At 54.1% G+C, this 24,633-nt stretch overlaps 1 protein-coding gene across 2 annotated transcripts in view; it reads left to right on the forward strand.

Annotated features, from left to right (window-relative positions):
• Positions 1–24,633, forward strand: part of PLXNA1 (plexin A1) — a 284,958-nt gene that overhangs the window by 196,845 nt on the left and 63,480 nt on the right. For both annotated transcript variants that reach the window (XM_032784344.2, XM_032784347.2), the window contains 9 exons: positions 5,894–5,990; positions 6,361–6,551; positions 15,876–16,027; positions 16,906–17,026; positions 17,699–17,835; positions 18,804–18,971; positions 20,408–20,501; positions 21,440–21,679; positions 22,600–22,743. In XM_032784344.2, the coding sequence (XP_032640235.1) occupies positions 5,894–5,990; positions 6,361–6,551; positions 15,876–16,027; positions 16,906–17,026; positions 17,699–17,835; positions 18,804–18,971; positions 20,408–20,501; positions 21,440–21,679; positions 22,600–22,743 (1,344 nt within the window). The remainder of the gene's footprint in view (positions 1–5,893; positions 5,991–6,360; positions 6,552–15,875; positions 16,028–16,905; positions 17,027–17,698; positions 17,836–18,803; positions 18,972–20,407; positions 20,502–21,439; positions 21,680–22,599; positions 22,744–24,633) is intronic.

Below are 24,633 nucleotides of genomic sequence, written 5' to 3' on the forward strand. Positions count from 1 at the left end.
CTCACTTCCTATGTTACCCTTCTTTGTGAGCCTTTGGGGGTCCATCTCGGCACAGGCAGGATGTCCCATTTTCATGCAGGCTCTTACATGGTGAATGGCCTCTCCCTTATGGACTGGAGAAAATGGCCTCCAAACAGACCAGCCTCTGCCTTTTAAAAATCTTTAGCCCCCCCTGCATCAGGGCAGCTTCCCTACATGAGCAGAAACCCCTTCGGGTGCCTGCTGCCAAGGGGACCTCCCCACCTCCTAAACCAGTTCTTCTGGGCAGGGACCAATCTTCTGTCTACTGTGAATAGATTTCAAAGAACTGGGTAGTTAGCTAGCCTCTGTTCTTCGATTGCCACCAGCCTTTGGACCCTCATCCCATCTTGGAGGCAAACAGGTCAGGGACAAGGCAAAAGGTGGTTCATTCAAAATGGAGTTTGCCTGACACTGACGCATAGGGCTCATAATCACACAGAATTCATGGACTGTACAGACAGATTGCCGATTCATCACACTATGTGATAGAAATTAGAGATGGGTTTGATATGAATACTCCTGACTTTCCAAAGGACTCAAAAGCTGAACCTCAAGCCAAGCGTTCCGGTCTACATGAAGGGCTGAACTGAAGCCCTAGCTCCAAACCTCTTGTAGGGCTGGAGGTGTTTGTAATTGGAATCTGAGTTGCATGGCTTTAGCAAAGATAATACATGACTGAAGTGAACTTCAGAACCAGGGCAGAACTGTCCCCATTGGCCATGATCATTCATTCATTTGGCAGAGCGAGGGCTGGCAATGTGTGCAGCTCGGAGACCATTCCTGCCATTTCTTCCCATTTCACCGTGCGCTTTGCTCTGCTCAGACAGTGCCTGCCTTTCAGTGCACCCTCCTTGCCCGGGCCCTGTGCCGTCGCTCCAGGAGTCTGAGGTGATTGGGGAGGCCTATTCTTCCAGAGGCAGATACGCAGTTCACTGGGTCTGTCCCCTCCCAGCCTCCCGCATGTGCCTGTTGCTGTCTCCAGGGCTGGCACATGAAGGGTTAATCATCATTCTTATCCCCTCACCCCCACCCAGAAGGAACTCATTTCCAAAAGGAGTTGGGGCAGAGAGATGCAAATAAGTGTTTTGGACAGCTGCAGGCTGGATGCCTTTCCAAGATGCCAGGGCCCCAAATGAGACACGTCAGAGTACAAATTGAAAATGCCAATTTCACTTAGGCAGCCATGCTGCTCGTCACAGCTAAATCCTGCTCCGTTGCCCCTCCCCCAACTCCAACTTCCCAAGGCTGCCGATTGATGGTCTCCACTCGTTCCTGTAGTTTGTCCCTCTTAGAGGGTCCTTCAGGCTCTGCCCACCTGTTGAGGTGGAGGTAGGACAGAAGGGAGGATACACCTGCAAAGTTCTGAACTCCTGCCCCCTTCTGCTCTGTCACCTTGGGACCAGTGGGGAAGGAGCTCAATGTGCTACGATGTGCCAAGGAGAGTTGCATGGGAGACCGCCAAGGAGCACCTCATGTAGTGCTGGTGCTGGCTCAGCTGAGCGTGGGTCTGTGCTGGAGCCATGAATCGCTAAGGTGTTGATGGTGGCAGTGCTATTCCACTGAAGCTTTCAGCTGAGCTGGAAAATAGAGCTCTTGGTGGTTTATGATAATGAATAGCCCAGTGGTGATTTCAGTTGGATGTGTCATTCTTCTTCACTTCCTGTCATAAACTGCCTTGCACCACTGAGCAAGCAGCAGCTGCATTCCACCGTGGAGGTGGCTACATTTCACTAGTGGGGGTATATGTGTGTGCCATGCATGGATTATAACCTGTGGTGCAGCCTGGGTGTGGGATATCCAAGGCTGGTGGGGCATGTTGTACAATGAGGTCAGAATGACCCCAAGTACTGCTGCATGTGTCACCTCCTGCTGCTGCCTTGGCTTTGGAGCAGAGTTGTTTTGCTCCATCTCCTGGGACATCCTTTTGGCTCTTGCTCAGCAACGCACTGCAGCCTTTTGGGAGCCTGGGGATGAGGCGAATGGCCCCAGTAAAGCAGAGCCCTGTATATGACTCAGTAGTGGGGCTGGCGCATCTCCTGCCCTGAGTCACCATGTGGGAAAGAGGGAAGGGGTGGGCCAGCAGGGCTTTCTGGCTTTGTGGGGCAGCTGTTTTCCACTGAGGTGCTCCCTCTTGGCCAATCCCCAGAGGAGCACTGGGGGAGCTTCTCAGCCCTCCAGCTGGGTTAAAGGTGAGGCATCTCAATAACCACAGTGCAGAGGTTCAGAGGAAGGAAAGGCCCCCATCTCTTCTGGGTGCACCAGCAATGGGGCAGGAGCCTTGGTGTAATCTGGTCTCTGGTCCAGGCAGAGAGACATCATGGGGAGTAGCCATTCCTCCTGCCTACCCCCATGAATGTAGGGCACGGAGCCCAGATGTCCCTCTGATTTTACACTGGCACTGAGATCATCCTGTGCTACCATCACTGAACTACCAGACATGCTTTTCCCTGGGCAGGCCTCCTGCGGGGGCCAGCACAGCCCAGGTAACAGTTACTGGCTTGCCCACATGTGCTCTTGGTCCCATCCAGAAAGGCCAAGGAATTCCCCCCCTTGCTAGCTAGTGGGGGGCTGCTGCAGTAGCTGTCACTAGCCCGAGGTCCGAGAGGTAGCTTGTCCAGGGTGTGCACTGACACAGAGTATGGCAGTCTGATGTGAGCACGAAAAATGTCCCCTTGCCATATTTCTCTCCGTATGTTCCGTTCTGAGTCCTAACCCCCTTGACTGCTCGGGTGTGTAGACAGGCTACTAGTATCTTATTCCCTAAGCACCTTCCCTCCCAGAAAGTTCCCAAAGTGCACCTGTACAGTCAGGCGTACATGCAGCACCACTGAAATGCAGCCACCTCTGGGAGGAACGGCAATGGCCAACCGGTGCGCAACAACATTGCACTGGGGAACTAATGTCTAAGGACTGCAGGATGAAATCCATCTCCGATAGGAGGTGCTCCAGGGTCTTTAGTGTCCATGGAAGGGCAGGCGGGATGCAGTATTTCCAGGTCTCCTGGAAGTTTCCCTGCTCAGTAAGCAGCACAGGAACCAGTCCGTTTACCATTGAAGAGTACAAGCTTACACATCTGTAAAAAGGCAGATAGTGCCCAAATCAGGCACTCCACCTTATCTGTGCACCCAGCTGTTGTGTGACCCCGTGGTGCCTGGCCCTGAAGGCTGGCATGAGTTCCAATAACTCCTTTACTCTGGCAGAATCTCCAGTATACCCAGCCCTAAAGGGGGGATGACTCCTGTCTGCACGGAGCCAGGTTTGGTCTGTCCCCACTAGACTCATGCTGCTGCCACCCAAGCTTGCAGTTCATCCCCCTGCTGCTGCTTCACACAGATGGGGCAGGATCCTAGTGGCTGGAGCACAGGATTGGTACTCAGGACTCCTGGGTTTTATTCCCAACTCTGCCACCGACTCACTGTATGAACTCAGGTGACTCACCTCTTCCTACCTCTCTCTCGCTCTCTGTCTCAGTTTCCCCATTTGTAGCGAGCTCGGCGATTCTTCCATGAAAAGTTCCATATCTAATACAACATGATGATTAATTTAGCTCAAGCAAGGGGGTGCAGAGGTGTTACTGGCTCCCTGGCAGGAGAAAGCCTCTCCGCCTAGTACTGGTATCTGTTTGGTCCCATCTGAGGGCTGCAAGGGGGAATGAATCACTTCAGTTTTCTCTGAGCCAAGTACAGAACTGGTGTTGACGGAAGGGATGGACCTGGGGGCAATGCTGCCACTTACCCTGCTACCGCCGTCATCATGCCCAGTCTGTGAAGCTGGGCAGCAGAGTAACTGGCAGGGGTTGGGGGTGGGGTCTGAGCCAAAAAGCTCCAATGTGGCCGTGTATGTGGCTCTCAACAAACTCCAGCAACCCATGAATCATTCATTTAATCTCTCCTGACGTGCCTGTCATTTTCTCCAGAGAGGAGCGGAGACTCTCTCGCCAGAGTAGGTCGTTAGCTGTCAGGGAAGGTTCTGACTGCCTTCCTGTCTCCCTATCGATTAATCCTCCGCCTGCATGCAGGGGCTGTGTAGGGACTGCTGATGGGGCTGCCAGGAGTTTGGCTTCGGTTAGAAGCAAGGTAGACTGTTGGTGGGGAGGAGGCCCAGGGGCAGGAGGAGCAGTTTGCTGCAGCTCTAATCTCTGCTTTCTTTGTCTTTGAACTGCCCCCTGCTTACCTCCCCAGAGCTTGAGCGTGGCTTGAGTTCCTTTGGCTTTGCAATCCAGGCATGGGCGGGTGGGTGGTGGAGTTGTGCTCCACTGAAGGTAGAATTCAGCACCACTTGTGCTCTGCAGAGGGGAGAAAGACAGCTCCAATCTCTGCCAAAGTGTGGGCAGCTCAATCGTTCCATTTAAACAGACCAGCAGGGGAATATACTCCTTACTGTGGCCACAGAATGAGCCTGTGTATCATGAGGACTGATAGTTAATTAATCGAAGCAGTTTCCCCCCATGTTGTTCCCAGAATGGCCCTGTTTCTGTGCTGCAGGTGCCGGTGCTGCTTTGGTGAAGACTATCTCACAGGTTTGTTTTGTGAGCAAGTGTTGAAGCTGCAGATAGCAGGGTCCATCCTGACCCTTCCCAGAGAGAGAGAGGTCATCCTTCTGTGCTCCCGGGTTTGCCTTGCCCCAGGCCCTAATGCATGCTTGCCTGCCTCACCAAGATGGTTTTTAGTCCGGATTGTGTTAGAGCAGCAAGAGGCCCAGGCCTGCAATAGCAGGGAGGGGGGACTGCAGGTTAGGAGCGAAGGGTGTCAGCAGAGGCGGGAGGATCAGGAGATCCGAATGGCAGTGGGTGCTGAGAGGCAGCGTGGTGGAACATTGGCGGAGCGGTGTGGGGGTTGGGACTGGAATAACAGTGGGTATCTCTGCTTAGGACTGAGGTACGTTGGCAGAGCCACAGGGAACAGGAAGTTGCCGAGTCGGTGCTAGGGGTCTCTGACTGTGATGAGAATGTATCAAATTCCCCCAGATCTGTGACGCTGTGCATTAGCCTCTCCTCCCCCCATCGCTGTGCTTCAGCGCTGCACCTGTGAGATGGGGCTGGTAGTCCTGGCCTTCAGCTCCTTCCACAGCAGCAAGGGGAGGTGTATGGTAGTGTCCAAAGCCCCCTGAGAGAGAAGAGGCTGCGGTAGGGCACAGTGCCATTGAAAGCAGCTGCCCTCCCCCATCCCTGGGACAAGGGTGGGGCATGCCGGGGTAGCTGGCTAATGGTTGTGCTGCTCCTCAGCGAGGAGGTGCTAGAGAAAGGCACTGTTAGTAGGGAATGGGTCTCATTGCGTGCCCACGTCAAGCAAACCCAGTACAGCATGGCCCCGCCGGAATCGGCTCTGGCTGCAAGGTGCCTATAAGCTCAGTGTCCCAGGTGGCTCTCATGCTCCCCCCACCTCCTGTCCGCTCATTCCTGCAGGATCCCCAGGAATCCTGCCCTCATACCCCCTTAGCATGTAGCAAAGCCCCCCAATGTCTTCTAGCTGCTGGGGGCGCAGGTGTGCTGGGGGGGTTCTGTTTATTGCTCCCTGGCAGGGACAGTTTCCGGCTGGCTGTGGGATCTCTTTGGTTAATGGGGCTTGTTGGCGGTTTGAAACCCGTGGTTTGTATGACATTTCTTTCTTTGCTAGTCGAGGCCTTTGGGCAGGAGCACTCCCTGCCTGTCCCTCAGCCGCCAGTCGCTGTGGCACAAAGGCACCTGCAGTGCCAGACCCATTCCTGATGGCCGGGATCATCTGAGCCAAGTCTCTTTCCTTCTCCGTGCTCCCACTAGGGAATAGTGCTTTGGCAGGGAGATTCCTGGGCCTCTCTTCATCCATCAGGACACGTCTGGCTTCCCTCCCCCCACTGACGAAGGGTCTCTGCTTTCTTGTGTCTCCCCTTGCAGTATTTCTATGAAGGAAATGACATCAGCGACCTGCCTGTGAACCTGTCCGTGGTGTGGAATGGAAACTTTGTCATCGACAACCCCCAGAACATCCAGGGTAAGCAGGGGACATGATCTGTCTGCACAGCCCGCTTGCAAGCCTCCCAGCCATCAGCCTCTAGCTGGGGCTTGATTAGAGCCGGCGCCCTAGAGGGAAAGCCCTTCATACCCATTCCCAGCCCCCTGAGCCAGCCAGTCCCTTAAGCAAGATGCGCTTGTTCCAGAAGCATGTCCTCTGCGGAGCACCGCACTCCAGGCCATCTGGTCCGCGCAGATCCCAAGGTGTTAGCCGTTCTCAGACATTTGGCTGGCCTGTGCTAAATAAGCCCGGTCTCTGCCCGGGTCCTTACGGGTAGGTGGGCAGGTGCCCTCGTCATAAAAAACACCAGTGCATGGATGACCTGACACCCCTCTGCCTTCCCTTGCAGCTCACCTGTACAAGTGCTCGGCCCTGCGTGAAAGCTGTGGCCTCTGCCTCAAGGCAGATCCGCGCTTCGAGTGTGGCTGGTGCGTGACGGAGAAGAAGTGCACCCTGCGGCAGCACTGCCCAGCCTACGAGAGCAGCTGGATGCACGCCAGCAATGGCAACAGCCGCTGTACAGACCCCAAGATCATCAAGGTGTGTCTGGGAGAGGGGGAAGACTGGCCTGTGTGTGTGCACACGTGCCGAATGCAGTGCTGGAGAATACACTACAGGGGGCAGTTCAGCACTGGACATGGCTGTGGTGGACTAGCGTATTGAGTGCCATTGGTGTGCACGTGCCTGTACAGATCATTAAGGAGGCCAGCTTCCTCCTCTGAAGAGTTTAGAGTCTAAAGGAGATGAATAGCATGCAGGAGCATAGCTGAGCAGGGAGAGAGAGATACAGAGCTAGCAGCTCTTGGGCAGAGAAGATCTTCCAGGGAGCAGTTTTTCAGAAAGCGTTTCTCAGCGTTTGGAGAGGGAGTCTGTGAGGCAGAGGGCAGATGTACTGGTGCAAGGGGTGTCTCGAGAAATGGGGTGGAGTGTGAGAAGGAGGCAGAGGGAGTGTCAAGGAGACCAGAGCTGGCAGAGTTCAGGGCTAGGGACATGGGGAAGATGGCACAGAGGCAGAGTCCCTCTCTCTCCTAGTTAGTTTTATACACTTTCACATCTATTGTCTGTCTCTCCTGCTTGGCCCCAGTGAGCACGTTCCCCTGGCTCTCTGGTGATGCTTGCCCGTGACCATGCGGAATTCCCAGCAATGCTAGTTGCTCTTCTGACTGGGATCTCCCCGGCGCTCTCATGTCACTCTACCCTCATTTGTTCTGACACATTAAGCCTGAATTCCCTGTCTCACCTGTTGCTGCTGATCCCTTGACACCCATGGGGCACATGCCTTCCCATGCGATGGGGGTGGGGATGTCACATCTTTCTATACAGAGGGGGAGGTGCAGTTTAGTGGATTAACGCAAGGGGCTGGGAGCCCGGACTCCGGGATTCTGTTCCTGGCTCTGGCACTGACTTGTGTATGATCCTGGGCAAAGTCACACCCTGGCTCTGTGCCTCAGCTCCCCTGCTCTGTAAAATAGTGATAATGATTCCACATAATTAGTTAGTTCTTTGAGATCCTCAGATGGCAGGCTCTTAGGCCTGGGCTGCACCTGAAATGGAGGTTGACACAGCTGTGTGGCTCCAGGGTGTGAAAAAGCCACTGAGCGATGCTGTCCTTACCCCCGAGGCAGAGAAAGCTGGGTCAGTGAACGAATGCTCCTGTTGATGTAGCTACTGTTGCTTGGGGAGGTGGTGTTCCTACAGTGATGGAAAACCCCTTTCCATCGGTGCAGACAGTACTACATCCCAGCGTGCTGCTGGCATGTAGCTATGCCACTATGGTCCAATTAGTATAAACATGGCCTTGGTATCGTGGGTTGCTTGTTTATTATTCCCTCTCCCTGGTTTTGCAGACTAATAGCCTCTCTCTTGGTGCTTTCACACCCAGAGGCTCTGATCTTCCTCACATATTCCTAGGTTTTCTTGGATCCTGGTATGGAATCCCAGGCAAGCCATGGGTCTGGGTTCTTTTCCCCCTCTTCCCTGCCCCCTAGGCAGTGGTAGTTCATCATCTCTGGTCTGTGACAGCTTTTATGACCTTCAGTTAATAAGATTGTGTATATTAATGTTAACATGTCTGTTGGGCCAGGCTCCAAGTGCATTAGGAGGGATTGGTGGGTAATTCTATTTGATGTGTTCTATTTACCCACGGATTCCAGGCCAGGCAGGCCTTGACGGTGTTAATTACCGGAGTCTCAGCACAGTATCTAATCTATTTGGGTTTCAGTGTTCTATCAGATGAAGGCTGGAAATGAGAGTCGTGCCTCTCCTGTTCCCCAAAGTCACTCGGTTATTGGCACTGAGGTAACTATTGCACTGGCCCTGCTGAGAAGTGTAATTCCATTGCAGGCACATGCTTGCCATTCACAGCAGTGGGTGGGAACCATGCCCCGACAATGCCTGCTTGTCCCCCATCCACTGGGATTTTGTTTCAAATTAATGATAAAAAATACTAGTGATTAAGAGCATTGAGCCATCCTATAGCAGAGATGGGCTGAGCCGCAGAGCCTGAGAGACGTTCTGCTCTGGGAGCTGCATTGGCCCATCACCTTCCACCAGGGACTGCAGCTGCAGGCACTTTATGGAAGGGGGTAAGGACCATTGTCCCTCTTTTACAGAGGAAGAAACCGAGGCACAGGACAGGGAAGTGACAAGGTCCTGCAGCGAATCAGCTATGGATTTGGCAGAAGGACTTCTGATGCCATCCTCAGTTCTAAGCACAAGATGCACTGTTCCATACTGTGCGCATGACCCACAAAAGGGTTCTTCCAACTCCCGTGTTCTAGGTATAGGAGTGTTTTCTTATCACCCCTTGCTGCCAAGGTTTAAATCACAGGAATTGCCATGCTGGCTCTGAGTCGGGGGCAATTTCGTCCAGTGTCCTGTCTCCAGCCGTGCCCAGCACCAGATGCTTCAGAGGAAGGTGCAAGAAACTTCTTAGCCACCAGCAAAGAGAAATAGGCTTAAACCCTGAAGCATAAAGTTTAATGGCTCTTCCAAAATGTCTGCTAACATTAAAGCAGTCATAGGAACATAAGAATGGCCATCTTGGATCAGACCAAAGGTTCATCTAGCCCAGTATCCTGTCTTCTGACAGTGGCCAATGCCAGGTGCCTCAGAGGGAATGAACAGAACAGGTAATCATTGGGCGATCCATCCTCTGTTGCCCATTCCAGTTTCTGGCAAACAGAGGCTAGGGATACCATCCCTGCCCAGCTTGGCTATCTGTCCTCCATGAAATTATCTAGTTCTTTCTTGAACCCTGTTACAGTCTTGGCCTTCGCAACATCCTCTGGCAGAGTTCCACAGGCTGACTGTGTGTTGTGTGAAGAAATACTTCCTTTGGTTTGTTCTAAACCTGCTGCCTATTAATTTCATTTGGTGACCCCTAGTTCTTGTGTTATGAGAAGGAATAAATAACACTTCCTTAATAAATTAATAAACATCAATGAAAGCTTGCTTAGGGGGATGGGGAGAGCGGGGGCTGCTCTGCAGCATTGGATACCCCAGCCTTACAGCCTTGGGCTAGTACCTAAGATCCTGACATTGGAACTGGCTATAAACAGAGTGATGCTGATTAGACGGAGGGGACCAAATTCATCAAGTACCAAAGCAGGCGCATTTCTTGTTGGAGTCATCAGGAGATGCACCTGCTTGCATTAGGCCAGGGTTTGGCCTACAAAAGGTAACAGGCCCACCTAGCTACTCTGCCTCAGGCTGGGCAGGATGTGCAGGAAGGGAAAACAAACAATGTAAAGACTATGAACAGGGCCGGCTTTAGGCCAATTTCCCCAATTCCTGGGAATTGGACCCCGCGTCGAAGAGGGCCCCACACCTAAGAGGACCCCATGCCATAGGTGCCTTTTTAATTTTTAAATTTTTTTTTATTCACCCGGCACCCATGGGGTGGGGGGGGAAAGATCCAGGTCTTCAGCAGCATTTTGGCGGCGGGGGGTGGTGGTGGTGGCCACTCCGGGTCTTTGGTGGGGGAGAGGGGTCCTCTCCAGGTCTTTGGCGACATTTTGGCGGCAGGGGGTCCTTTGGTGCCGCAGAAGACCCAGAGCGGATCCCCTGCCTCCAAAGTGCTGCCAAAGACCCAGAGCAGACACACACACATACACCCCCGTCGCCAAAGCCCAGGACTGCTGCCAGGTATTCAAATCAGGCCCCACAGTTCATAAAGCCGGCTCTGACTATGAAGTCTATGAGGAGTTTAAGATCTACTCAGTTTTAATGATCTTGGGGACAGGGCACAGAATGATAGGAGAAGGAGCATTTCTGGGCATTGGGTGTTGAAACATGCCTTGCTCTCTTTCGCCTACCTTCCTCCTCAGCTAAAACACACACATTGTGTAAATCCTGACCTGGAAATGCACCTTATCATCCATTCTCTTCCCACCAGCTCAGGCTAATGTGCTGAGAGCTCTCCAGTTGAGCGCCTTCTTCTTGGGTGTGGTAGCCAGGGAGAATCCCAGCATAGCCCTCTGGGGACGGGCACTTCAAGGCCTGGCAGCTCTATTATAAGGTGACCTGGTTACTGATATTTTAGAATCACACAAGGCCAGTCTGGTGCTGAGATGCCCAAGCATGAGAACTCAGATGTCACAGGACTGGGAGTCACATTGGCTTTGCCAGCGAGCCACTTGGCCATCATTTTCAAAAGCAGCCCCTGTGTTTGGGTGCCCAGCTCAAGACAACCAGGGCCTGATTTTCAGGAAATGTGCTCCTGTCACTCCGGTTGAAGTCAGTGGGAACAGCAGGTGCACACAACGCCTGCAAATGAAGCCCCATGTTGGGCCCCAATAACTGAGGCATCCAGAATTAGCAGACACGTCTGAAAATGTTCTGAGACCTCGGCATGCCTCAGTTTCCCCATGTATAAAATGCAGCTAATGATAGTGACCTGCTTCCTAAGAGGGTTAGGAAGTTTTGTTACTGTTTTTAAAGGGTAGTGAGCTCCTTGGATTAGTAGGTGCTGGAAGGGCCAATGTGTTGATCATGTACTAGTAGCTAAAAGTCCTGCTGTCACATGGGCGTAATTCATAAAGTCATATGTGTAAAAAAGCCCAAGTGGCTGAGAACTTAAAAACTAGATGGTAGCAGACCATGCATCCCAGTGATGATTAAACAGAAAGAGCTCTCAGCCATGATTGTAGCTGTTATCTATCGCTTCACACTGACTCAACAGAGATTTTAGGTTTCAGAGTGAGGCACACAGTGAGTTCCTGGAATTGTATTATGTAGATGGCTATTTGCCTGGGAGTCACTTTAGGACTGAAATGACCCCAGTTCTGCTCTCCTCATGGTATGTCTGCCATCCAGGAGACCAGCTGTCACCTTATTTTGAGCTATCTGAAGCCAGTTCTGCATATGAAGAGATGCATGCCCTGATCTCACATGACCTCACATGGGCCCGATCCTGCTGCCTCTAAGTGAGCAGCCGAATTCCCATTGGCTTCAGTGGCAGCAGGAGGGGACATGTTGTGTGTGGGCCCCAGGGGCTGCTGGGGTAACGGGGTGCTAGGTCAGGCTGGAGTTGACACACTGAGAGGGAATGAGGGCCAGGAGTGAAATACAGGGAGCGCTGCAGGTGAGAAGTGAGGTGCCTTGGTAGAGTTATGTTAGGAAGAAGCTTGCCCATCACTTGCCCTGTCAGCCTCTCATTTCAGGATCTCTAGTTTTGCCTAAAATTTCAAAAGAGGACAGCCCTCTGATATCAGAGAGGTCAAGGAATGAATTTTCCAAGCGTCTGGAAGGTGGAACGCTGCAGTGTCATAGACCTGAAAGTGCTTTTAAAGCCACGAAGGCTGATTGCTTTAAATGGCAGCCAACCCAGCTGCTACTGCCTGCACTTCTGCCATCTGGGCCAGGACTCTGTGTGCAGGAAGTAGGCTCTCCCCTGCCTGTTCTTCTGCCTGGTGGGAGCAGCAGTCGTGCAGACCAGTAGATTGGTGCTTTCCCTCCTTCCCTCTCGCCAGAGCAGAACGTGCTGCTACAGCTTCTAGAACAGCCTGGATTCCTGACTGAGCTGGAGCTCCCAAAGGACGGGCTTGTAACAAGGCCTCTTAACCCTCAAGCCAAGCTATTCACAGGTGGGGCTGCGCACTGGCAGGCTGCTGGGATGTTGGCTCAGCTGAGTAGGTGGGAGAGATGGGGATGTTCTGTATGGGAAACCCAGCTATGGCTAACAGGGATCTGCTTATCAAACATCTTTGGTACAGATAACTCCACTGTGTGAATCCAGGGGAAGAGCACATGTCTCGGTGCTGTTCTGGGAAGCTTCAAAAATACGCCAGCCCTAGACTAGAACTTGTCTTGAGGCAGAGGGGTTACCCGTGAAGCCAGGATTCTAAAAAAGGAGTCTGCACCCACAGCTTGGGCCAGAGATCCCAAAGAGCTCAGCTCCCATTCAGCACTTAAATAAGGGGCTTTGGAAAGTCTGGCCCCAACTGGGTGTGCTGAGCATGTTGAAATCTGGCCCTTAACATTCCCCTTCGTGGGAGGGGGCTCACTGCACCCACAAGATCTCTGTTCTCTACACATGGGCCCTGACTTTGGGGGTTTCCTCAGGGACTGAGGGAGTGACTGAGGAATTTGGGCCCCCGCCTTTCACGCTGAATGCATCAGACATGGCATGTGCTGTCTACAAGCTGCATCCAATTAGCTGCTGCTGTCTGCTCCTGATATCGGTCTCTCTGTCCCTAAATCATTAAAAATAAATTAAGAAATTGCCACACTAGTTTTAGGTCCTGCATAAATAAATCAATGAGCAATCATCATCTGCCCTTGCAGCATGTGCTCATCTTTGTTCGAGCCTATGGTTAGAGGGTGGGTGTGGGGGCATTGGTGACTGTTTTGTTGTGTTCAGCTGCTGCGTTGGTTGTAGGTCCTACAGTTATACAAAGCTGTGGGTTCTGCACAGTGACGCTGGAGCGTGCCTGTGCGCAGAAATGCTGCAATTATTTAACCCAGACCAGCCGCACAATATAAAGCAGAGCTAGAATCAAGTGTCTTCGGGGACTGGGAGTGCAGTCAGGAGAGCACCCATGCTGCTCTCAGTGACTCCTGCACTGAGAGGACATCCAGCCTGAGGAAGATGCAAGCAGAGTCCGGGGATCAGAGCATGGGGCAGAGGGATCCCAGGGGGAACCTCTCTGTATTTGATATTGTGGGACCCAGTCATGTAGCAATGCTGCGTTGCAGCGTCTGGCCCCCTGTGTGGTCACATGCTGTTGTTTTGTGTTGACACAGCATTGTGATGGGAAGAGGTGAGGGGATGTTGTGCTGCTGCAGCCAGCTAGCCTGAGCCTCTCCCTATGGACAGCTGTCTCCTAGCTGGGAGATGGTGACCCTGACACTGGATGTGAGTGATTCTGTGCTCCCAGCATCTCTGCAAACAGATCCTCTTTCTCCAGCCTGTCTGACGAGCAGGGGCCTTCTGATCTGGCATGCACGTAAGTGCTTAGTACGAGAAGGGACCCAGTATGGAACTGAATGGGGCTGTCCCCTTAGGAATGATTTACCAGCCAGCTGGCCTGGCCTATGCCCTGTTCTCTGCCACTGGCAGTCCCTGCGCCCACTGTGGCTGGCAGGTCTGAGGAGCAAGCACTCCTCTTGCGCTCAGAGGAGCCAGTTGCTGGTTTATGTAAAAGGACCCTGTGAAACCAATTAGCAGAAGAGCAATGTTGTTTGTCAGGGCTGGAGCCGGGGTGGGTGGGGATTTGGGGGTGGGAAATTTGGGAGAGCCTCCGATCTCCCTGCCAGCTCTTGCTCCCATGTGCCTTGTTTAGCTGTGACCTTCCCGCGCAGCGGTGCGAGTGGTGTCATCTCTTTCCTGGGATTGTTGCTCCCCTCGTGCATGGCCTTTGTCAATTTCACCACAGAGGAAGAGGAATCTAACACGCTGGGGCAGCTTTTAACACTAATTTAAAAATGCCGAACAAACAGCCGCTTCTCGCCAACCGCCACAGCGGAGCCCAATTTAGGGGAGAACAAATCTGATCGCCTGCTGCAGCTGCCTTAATGAGTCCTGATCCGGGACTTTAGCAGAGGGCTGGATTGAATTTAGGCAAACAGCAAAACCCCAAAGCCCAAATCAGTTTTACTGTCGTATAAATTCCGGCTCACGGCGTGTGGTTGCCCTGAGCCTGATGTGAGTTAACGTGCGACGTGGCCTGTGAGTCAGAGTGCAGGAATGGGAACCAGGACTCCTGGGTTTTGCCACCAGCTCTACTGCTGACCTGAAGCAAGCCTGTGCCTCGGTCGGGGGTGATTAGTTAGGACTTGTTCTGAACAGCATCATTAGTTGTACACGGAGATGTTTGCAGAGCACTTTGAAGATGAGATGCAGTGTGCGAACGCTAGGTGATGATTAGTAACCCTGCAGTGGCCATTGCTGTGGCGAGGAACTAGATTGCCTTACTGAAATTGCTCCTACATTGGTGCAGTTCCTTACGTCTGGGGTGCATTGAGACAGGGCTGGCTACTGCTTGGTTCTCTTCGTTCCCTGTGCTCCTCTCTCCCCTGGCTCTTGGCTGGGCAGAAGTTGTGTCTAGCAAATGGACGCCCACCACCGGGAGGGAGATATCCCCAGCTGATAAAGCAGCCAAGACCCATAGTTATAGCAGGCCAGGTTTGCCATGAATGCAAATAGGCTAGGCCAGCTTGGCTTTGCAGCAGCCCCAAAGGGAGCTGGTATGGGCTTTGGGGCAAGGAGGGAGGAAAGGGCCAGCCAGGACTTTGAATAGAAAATTCTCTGAAAGGAAGGAGCTGGCTCTGGCATTGAGGCCTTCTCCATAGCAACCTGGGGCTGTCAAGGACAGCGCCACGATCTCTCCCAGCGCTCCCCGCTGGGGTGTGGGAAGGTCAGACGTATGCTCTTGGGTCAAGGTGCTGCCCCTGTATTAACATGTCAGCTCACTCCCCACTGGCACCACTCTAAGAATCCACTACTTGTGGGAATTGCCAGGGCAGCCTCCTCCTGCCTTCCCTTCCCCAGGCTCCATGTTGCCAATGTCTCAGCCTCCCGGCATGGGAGCACAGCACTCCCCCATTAATTCTGTTTAATGCCTGCAGGTGTGTGCTGAGTGCCGGGGCCAGTGAAATCTGGTGTAAAATTGCCCATAATTACCTTGTTAGCAGCAGTGGTGGGCCTGCGCCTCTCTGCTCATCCGTCATCATGCTGGCTTTTGTCAGGCCACACCTGTCTGCTTTATTGGGAATCATCCTGCTAAATGAGGCTTGTCTCAAAGTCGGGGGCTCCCTTCTCTCCCCAGCTGGCGCCAGCTCAGGTTTTGTTTGCTGAGAGGGGCCCGGGTGGCTGTGGGGAAGGGGTTAGCATCCATTGCCTTCAGGGGCAGCAGCCTCTCGGCGGGGCCTCTGCTGACCTTGCCAGGGCAGCAGGAGTGTGGTGGAGCTGGTCCTCTGGCCAGGGTGTGGTCCTGATTCTAGAGTGTTTTGATCTGCCCAAAGGCCTGGCACCCCGTGCAGCCATGGCTGTCCCTGCAGCTGGGCCTACAGACTGTCTGTGCTTATTCATCAGCAAGCGCTTGTGGGCATGTGCAGAGTTCCTGTGAGTTAGAGGGGGTGGCTCAGTGCCTTGAAAGACCCAGATTCCTTGGAGCACAGGGTTAATTCCACTGCCCCGCCACCCGAGGCAGATAACCAAAGTGCCAGGCAGCTTACTGTCTGCAGGGCTTTCGGGGAAGCCCGGGGTGTGGGGGGGCAGGGGTTGTTCTGCTCTGTGTGCGCAGTAAGAACCCCTGGGCCTTCATCATATCCCAAAGCATTTGCCTTCATACCCTTGGCCAGAGTGCCCTCTCCCTGTCCTCTTGCTGCCTCCAATTCAAGCTTTGCTTTGCTCTCTCTCAGCTGTCGCCAGAGACAGGCCCAAGGCAGGGAGGGACCCATCTGACCATCACCGGGGAGAATCTGGGCCTGAAGTTTGAGGATGTGCGCATGGGAGTGCGGGTCGGCAAAGTGATGTGCATCCCCATCGAGAGCGAGTACATCAGCGCAGAGCAGTAAGTGCCCAACTGGCAGGGGGTGGTCGGGTGCCCTGGTCTGCTAGCCAGAGATGGTGACTCCAGGTTGGAGGGGTTCATGTGTTCTGCGTGGGAGCGCTCACCCCCGCTGCTGGGAGCTGGTGTTAACACTGGAGCACTGAGCTGGAGCAGCGAGGGGCAGAGCCCATGCCCAGCCAGTGCAGAGAGGTGGCTCTGACACTGCCTGTGGAGCTGCAAAACCACCCAGCCCGCAGGCCACGCTGGCCAGTTCTAGACTGGTCCTAGTGTCCCCTGCTGCCTTCCTAGCCTAGAGCTGTGATCTCGGTCAGCGGAGAGCTGTCGACCCAGCTCTTCTGGTCCCATGAGCCCCCCCAGTCCTGTCCCTGGGCTAGGCGGCAATGAAGGACTAACCCGAACAGTCGGAGAGAGCCAGTGGGCGGCTCTGCTTGCTGTGGACAGAGGTGAAGGGGGACACGTGCTCTCTGGGGAAGACCTCCATATGTCCTCGTGCTCACATGGAGCTCCTTGGCAGCCAGGGGCTTCAGCTTGTGCCATGAGATCTACTCCATTGACAGCTGATCAGTGCTGGACTGTCCCTTCCCCTCCAAGCGCATACTTCTGGGAGCTGTAACTTCCTACGTCTCCATGGGCTAGGCTGTGTGAATTATAACAGCCCATCAGAATGCAGGGCTGAGGTGGCAAGGAAAGAGCTGTACAAAACTAGTCATGGTCCTATAGTCAAGCATCATGGTAGTTGCTCTTCCAGGAGACATGCACACCCAGCCTGGCCTGCCCTGGGCTCCCCAGCCCTTCTGCTTCAGGGCATCCATGTGTAGCTCCGTGGAGCAGCCCTGCCATGGCAAATGCACTGAGAGCTCCCTTCCTGCTTCCCCTAGAATTGTGTGTGAGATCGGAGACGCCAGCACAGGCCGAGCCCATGATGCCCGTGTGGAGGTGTGCATCAGGGACTGCTCCACCAGCTACAGGGCCACATCCCCGAAAAGCTTCACGTTTGTGGTAAGGTTATACAGTGTTATCCCTCTGGCTCCCAGCATGTCTGCCTCCCTTTGTCCTGTAGTTACCAATCCCGCTCTCTCCCAGGGGTACCAGAGCCCATAGAAACAAATCTCTGGGGAGTGGGGAGGAGGGGTGGACATGGTCCCAGTTTGAAGCCTGCAAAGAGCCCACCTTGGTTTACAACCTTGTCAGGTCTCCCAAGCTAAGTAGGGATGGGCTGGCTCTGGACTTGGATGGGAGACCTAGGAATACCCAGACACTCCAGGAAGCAGAGCCGGTGATTCCAGACACAATGTGTCTTGCTCTGAGTTGACACTTTGCTGCTTGGAAGCACCATTTTTCAGCTGGAAAGAAAAAACAGGTTCCTCGCCACTGGTCACTATAGATCCCATGGGGTTCTTGGCAAGAGTTGGGGTGTCTTGGTCAAATCTCGGCTAACTACTCTGCCTCTCTAAAATCACCTCTGCAGTTTCAGCTGAGTATGGGATTCCTCTAGACACCAGCCTTAACTTCAGTGTGTTGTTGCTGTCCAACAGCTACTTCCCAGCTCCTGCACATCTTGCTCCAATAGCTGCCCCCTTCACCATCGTCCTCCCGTGCAGTTTCTGGTTCTGCACTTTGTCATTCGCTGCTCATGCTTGAATTGCTGGATTTGTTGCTTTTCTTTGACAGACGCCCACTTTCTACCGTGTGACTCCGGCTCGGGGTCCCCTCTCTGGGGGCACCTGGATTAGCATTGAGGGTAACCACCTCAATGCAGGCAGTGATGTCACAGTGACCATCGGGGGACGACCTTGTGTCTTTTCATGGTAGGGGTTCCATGGACAGGGGATCGCTGGGGTGGGCTGGAAAGTCAGGTACGATCCCTGGGCTGTGTGGAGAGACTGGGGAGTGGATCCACAGCCATGATGGGGGTGGAGCGAGGGCTCTGGAGTGAGGTGTCTTTGCCAGGTTCCTGTGGAATTTCTCCCTCGAAATCCTGGCTTTTCTATTTCCAAGGATCCTGAAAGAGACCAGAGAATGAGGAGTTTGTCTCTAAAATCACAAAGCCCTGAGGCATGAAGTGGATAATTTTTAGATTAGGGATGATAATGGAGCGGCTCTTTAAATATTTTCCTGCAGTAATTACTGGTTATCAGCCCTAATCGCTGCTGTTTGCAGCAGCCGCGCGATGGGGAACACTCGGGAGTCACGCTGGCTTCTCCTTCTGCCTTTTGTTTTATTTTTCTCTCTCTTAACTGACAATTTCACCAGCAGTTCCCCAGGGAAAGAGGGGGGAAATGGGTAGAGACAGCAGGCAGTGCTCGGGCGCTGTCACTGCTGGGCTTGCCCAAGGCTGGAGGGACCAGGAGCAGTGTCAGCAGGTTCTAAAGTGCACCCCATCCCCTAGCTGGAGGCCATGGCTAGAACTGAGCATTGATGAGGCTGTTCTGGACACCCCACAGGGCTCCCTTTCTGATTACCAGAAACTTCCCAGCCCAGAGGTCCCATGGCTGGCGGGTGAAGTTGTGTTTTGAACTGACAAGGGGGTGCTCTCCAACACAACTGTGGCACCTGCGCAACTGGGCTGGTGGCTTTCTGTCCGACCTCTAGCACTGAGTGCTGGGCCCTCCTCTGAGGTAGGAGGAGGTGGAGGGTGCCAGCGAGGGCTGGTACCATCAAATAGAGTCTGGCGCTCGGTGTGCAGCTCAGAGTGAGATGCTGTCCTGCCCCTCCCCATAGCCAGAGATGCTCAGAGCCTCCTCGATATCTGATGGCTCTTCTCCCTTGTCCCCAGGAGGAACGCTAGGGAGATCCGGTGCCGGACACCACCAGGCCAGAGCCCTGGCGGGTCACCCATCCTCATCAACATCAACCGGGCCGAGTTGAGTAACTCTGAGGTGAAGTACAATTACACAGAGGACCCCACCATCCAGAAGATAGACCCAGAGTGGAGCATCAACAGGTAAATCTGCAGAGGGCAGGGATCCTCATGCTCACCGAGGAGGAATTACTCATGGTCCCTAGCAGATGTGAGTATATGCTGAGTGTATGTGAGAGGTGGGGCCCTCGCATAGCTCTTCAGACTAGGGATCATGCCTCTGATATGTCTGCATAGTGCCTAGCAGGCCTGGGCTCCCATCCCAACCAGGGCCTCTGGGCACTGCCACCTTAGGCCATTGGAGGGCTGGCTACAGGACACACTGCAGAGCACTGGGAGGAAAGCAAGAGTAGCCAGGGGTGCCCGGCGTGGTACCTGGCCTCAGCACACTCCTGGAATTGCAGCACTTAGACTGGCAGGGGCAGAAGAGGAGAGGGCTTTCAGCCTGGCATTTGGCTGCAGCGAATAACATGAAAGTATTTCCCGCCAGGGGATTTCTGAAGGGTTTACATGGCTGTTAAAAGGCTTGAATTGGTTGGAGCAGAAGGTAAGGACTCGATTAAACTGCACATGCCATCGGCCCTCCTGGAGCCTGGCTGTGAAATAGGCTCCCCAAGAAGCCTGAGGGGAAGCCCTGCTGCTCTGCGGCATTTAAAGCAAAGACCCAGAAAAGACTCTGTCCTGGCCCCCAGAGCATACCTGGGTGCGCTTTTCCATTTCTGACTTCCAGACTCCTCTGGGTCTCACTGGATGGCCAAGGAAGGTTGCCAGTCAGAATGTACCCTGGACATTCTCAGCTGCTGCCGCTTTGGGGACCTGTGTTAAGATGGGGTGGGAGGGTCTCACCCTTTGGTAGGCAGGTGTACATGTTCCAGAACCCACCCCCAATCGGCACCCTGATGGCTGCCTCAGCAGAGTGGCCAAGGCTTGAGTGGGTCGTTGGGACTGAATTCCCCACACATCCCAGAGGTCTGTGGTGGAGGGAAGCTCGCCCTATGGCAACCTGCTGTAGCTGCTCTGTGAGCTTGCGGAGATCTGCAGTCGCCAGGACTGCAAACCCAGCACCTTCCAGCAGCAGGAAGCTGACAGGCACAGCAGAGAACTTGCCCAAAGCAGCCAGGTTCTGTGTCGTGCTCTCGGTGCTCTGCTCGCCAGGAGGTGGCAGTGGGCAAGCGCTATGGGAATGGTCCACGGGGGCATTGTTGTTTCAAACGGAAGATCTGTCGCTGTGGCTGAAGGTGGAAGTCAGCTGTTCCTGCTGCGTGGACAGAAGCCAGCGTGGTGCCATAAGTGAGGTGGGCACATTGTTCCCAATGGCAGAACTTGGCCTATGCTGATGGGTTGCTGGGATGTTTCCAAACTGGAGTTGGGAGAGACGATCCCATATTCCAGTATTACAAGCGAGTCCCTTGGGACAGGTTCCAAGATAGGCAGCGATGGCATGTGCCCACCTTCACCAGTGCCTGGGTGCCCTGTGCCAGAACAGCCTCTTCTGACTCCTTTCTCTCTGTGCCTCCTAGTGGTGGGACGTTGCTGACTGTGATAGGCACCAACCTGGCAACTATCAAAGAGCCTAGGATCCGTGCCAAGTACGGCAACGCTGAGAGGGAGAATGTAAGTAGATCTTCAGCTGTCTGGAGAGGCCCTGTGCCTGGTTTGGGGAGGAAGGGCAAAGAGTCCTATCTCCTTTCTTCCATGCTGGACACCAGTGAAAAGCACGTTCTCCCACCTCCCCTTTGTACCTGTGACTTTGACACTCTCAGTCATTAGAAGAGAGACACAAGTCAGCCGGGTCTTACCTGGGGAGGGGCCAAAACAGGTCTGTCACTGATGGGGGAGAAAGTGACTGGAAGGGGTTAGCGATCTGGAGAGAGGGAGAGGAGTGGGGAACTGGATGCTGTTTCATGAAAGTGCTTTGGAAGCAGAAATGGTACCGACGGGGGACAGCAAAGCTCCAGTCCATGGCAGGGTCTCTCCTTACATCCACTCTCTGAAAATCAAGCCCCATGCATACAGGAATCTCCTCACTCAGCACTGAAATGCAGCCAATTCTGGGATGCAACATGAGGTGTTGCACAGCAACACTACAGTACAGTCTAGGACAGGAAGTGGAGAAGAATCCGGTATCCCACTGGCAGTTTGGTGGGAGCTGACAGGCAGTGCTCAAGCGGTGAGGGAAGATATAAGGGCTCCACTTTATATTCCGTTTCACTTGGGAGCAGTGAGAAGGTGGGATTATGGATGGGGTGTGGCCCAGCACCAGCCGTTGTGCAAAATGTCACTGGATTTTGAATGGCCAAAGTGCTCAGTACTTTGGTTTTGCATCTCCGTTACAAGAAGGGCTTCCAACAGCACTGCACCTCTTAGGTTCGGGGGTGATTTGGAGGGAAGAGTGCCCCCTGACAGATTCAGCACAACTACTTCTTGCAGGGGGTCTCCCTTCCTGGGACTGAGCACTCTTGAGCCAACTTAGCTTGTGAGATCAGATGGTATCCCAGCCTGAGATGATGGGAGACTGTCTGATCAGCCTTGATGCCTTGTCCCCTCTGTAGAACTGTACTGTCTACAATGACACCACCATGCTGTGCTATGCTCCATCCATCGACAACCCGTCTCGGAGCCCCCCAGAGATCGGTGACCGCCCAGATGAGATTGGCTTTGTCATGGATAATGTCCAGGCCCTGCTGATTGTTAATACCACCAGCTTCGTCTATTATCCGGACCCCGTCTTCGAGCCCCTCAGCCCCTCTGGCATGCTGGAGCTCAAGCCCAGCTCTCCCCTTATCCTCAAGGTAAGCCCCTCACAGCTCTTCTCCCCCATTGCCTGTGCTGCCCTATTGCAGCCCCAGATCTCTGGCTTCCTTTTCCACCCTGGGCCAGCAGTGCCTGTACAGCAGGTCAGAGAACTCAAATGGGGATGGAATGGACCAGTTCAGAGTCAGAGCTGCTGGCCTGGCAGCTGGTCTCTTGGGGGTTAAATGGATTGTTCCGGCCAGGTAAGTGGGGAAGGGGCGGTATTCCATGCCCAGCAGTGGGAGAGCCATAGAACCCCATTGTGCCCTTACAAACTCTCTGCCTGCAGGACAGGTGGGATTTTCTGGCTATAGGTAAAGGCTGATGCATTTGGGGTCTGCTGCAGGAGGTACGCAAAGGAATGCGTTCCATGGAGATGGAAATCACAGGTTCTCCCTTTTCCAAACTGTCTCCCTCCCCCTCAGCAGTATGGGAAGGGCAGTGTGGTTGGGACCCCTTGGCACCGGTGGGGTTGTGCTCTGCAGGTTACGAAGCCCTGGTTTAATTATCCCCATGGGGCGGGTGAGTATGTGGCACCTTTAGAGCCTTGCAGAAGGGATGTGGAGTGTTTTAGAGGAGAGCACCCCCGGTTAACCCTGTGTCTACATGGGTGGGAGGGGCGTCCCTCCTTTCAGAGCTCAGGGACAAAGTCATCTGTGGGGTAACTGCACTGCAATCAGGGAGCGTGCCCCAGGGGTTTGGCCCATTCTGGGTGCATCTTCTTTGTGTCTCCTTGGCTCAGATTCCCTCTCCTCCTTCACTTCTTGTTGGATCTGTATCAGGGACTACAGCGGAGCAGAAGGATCCCTGCAGCCTCCTGCTCTCCCTGGGGTTAGAAGGCTGAGGGAGAAAATTTGCTTGGTGATGGGAGAATCCAGCTGTGGGAGAACTAATGATCTCACTCCTTGTTCCCTTAAAGGGCCGGAACCTGCTCCCGCCGGCTGCTGGTAACTCCCGGCTGAACTACACGGTGCTGATTGGTGACACTCCCTGCGCCCTGACTGTCTCCGAGACTCAGCTCTTGTGCGAGTCACCAAACCTCACAGGACAGCACAAAGTCACGGTAATGCTAACCACCCCGACGGGCCTTTTTGGGCCCTGGCATCCTCGCAGGTGCTGCCAGGACTGCACCAAGCCATGTACTGGGCACTTGTTCTTCCCGCTGAACAAGCCTCGTGTGGCTGGGGCCCGAGACAAAGAGCCTCCAGCTCCAAAGCAGAGCTGGGATATGGTTCATCAGCCCTTGTTGGGTCCCACCTGAGTTCTGAGGCAGTGATAGCTGCATTTCCCCGCCCCGGCTGGGAGCACTTTCTGTAGCAAGACCCAAGGGGAGTCCCCTGGGCAGCAGCCTGCGCGCAGCACTGGGAATGTGCCTTGTAGCATCCAGTCATAGAAGCAGCCCAAGTTACCAAGAAGCACAGCTCTGCCATTGACAGCAAGTGTGTGCGTGTGTGTGTGGAGGGTGAGGCATGGGCTGACATGCTGGAACCCAGCCCTCTACTTCATAGCACCCTGCCGTACCCCAGCCCTCAATTCCCTCCTGCATGGGGCCCTGCTGAATTCCAGCCCTGTCCTGCATGCAGCCCTGCCGTACCCCATCCTCCTTTAGTGAATGGGCCCTGCCATGCCCCCTTCCACTCCCTCCGGCATGGCACCCTGCTAAACCCCACTGCCTCAATCCCCTCCAGCTGGGGGCTCTGCTGTACCTAATGAAACTTTCTGATGATGGTATAACCCTAAACATGCCTAGTTCCTCTGGGCCACTCCCCTCTGGCTCAGCCCATGCTATAGAGTAGCCTGTTAAGCTGAGTGCATTGCTAGTGTGCTGTTCCTCTGCAGGCTTGGGCACTGGGCTCTGTAAAGATCCTTGTTCCTGGGGGCGTCCCAAGGCACCTGACCTGGCACGGTGCTCACTGATGGTCGCTTTGGGGACAGCGCAGGCTGACCACACGCCATCGTATGTCCAGCGGTAGCTCACGTTCAGCCTGGGACTTTAGGCTCCCCTTTTACTGAGCAAGGGGCAGTGCCTGGAGACAGAAGGGGTTAATCCCCTTCTGGCATACATTGAAGAGCATGGAGGGGCCCTTCCCCTTTTGCCCCCTGCCCGGCGCCAGCTGACCACTGGTCCCTGTTGAGTAAGAGCTCATCAACACCGGATTATGTGCACATGCAGGGGCTTAGATATGGTGGGAGGAACCCCCGACTGCCTGCCTCCCTAGTGCCCTGTTCCCCACCCCCAGTAGTCTGTTCAGAGGGGCTGAGTGCTCCAAGCAGCCCCCTATAAGCACGCTCCATTTTTACCCGCACTCTGGCTGGGCCTGTCTGATCTGCCAGCTCCATTCCTTCCCTACTGGCCGCAGGAGACTCAGTCTGAGCTATATGGTCAGGGGGTTCCCACCCCCTCACTTCCCCCAGCTCCTGGGTTAGCTTTAAGTAAGATTCTTTGTCAGGTTGTAGCTCAGCAGCAGCAGTGCTCAGGGTCTCAGTGCAGCCTTGTGTATTTGAAAGGGACCCAGAACGGTCCCCCCAGGCTCCTCATCCATCAGGGAACTCAGTTTACATCCCATCTGTTATTGTAATGTTGTCTGAATGAGACATCAAACTCGCTGCCTGCTCCTCACAGGCGCTGACAACACACCAGCATGTCTTCTGCATCCCATTAAAGCTCTGCATGCACTCTGAGGAGCCCCTTGCACTGTAGCCCCTGCACCTGCTCTGCGGCCTGCCCCATGGCCTCGTCCAAGCTACCTTCTGGTGTCAATGCCCCTCGGAAGTGAGGGTTCACTTTACTCACTGGGCTCTGCCCAGGCTGGCTTGATAATGATCTGACCTTCCTATTACACACCTTGGACACATGCCTCTTGTGTGGACACAGATCCTGTGGTCTGGGGGTCCCTGCTTTCTGAGAACCCCATTCCAGCATGCACCTCCTCCCCAACAAGAAAGGGGAAGG

Source organism: Chelonoidis abingdonii, chromosome 17 (assembly GCF_003597395.2).
Source record: "Chelonoidis abingdonii isolate Lonesome George chromosome 17, CheloAbing_2.0, whole genome shotgun sequence".
Taxonomy (NCBI): Eukaryota; Metazoa; Chordata; order Testudines; family Testudinidae; genus Chelonoidis; species Chelonoidis abingdonii.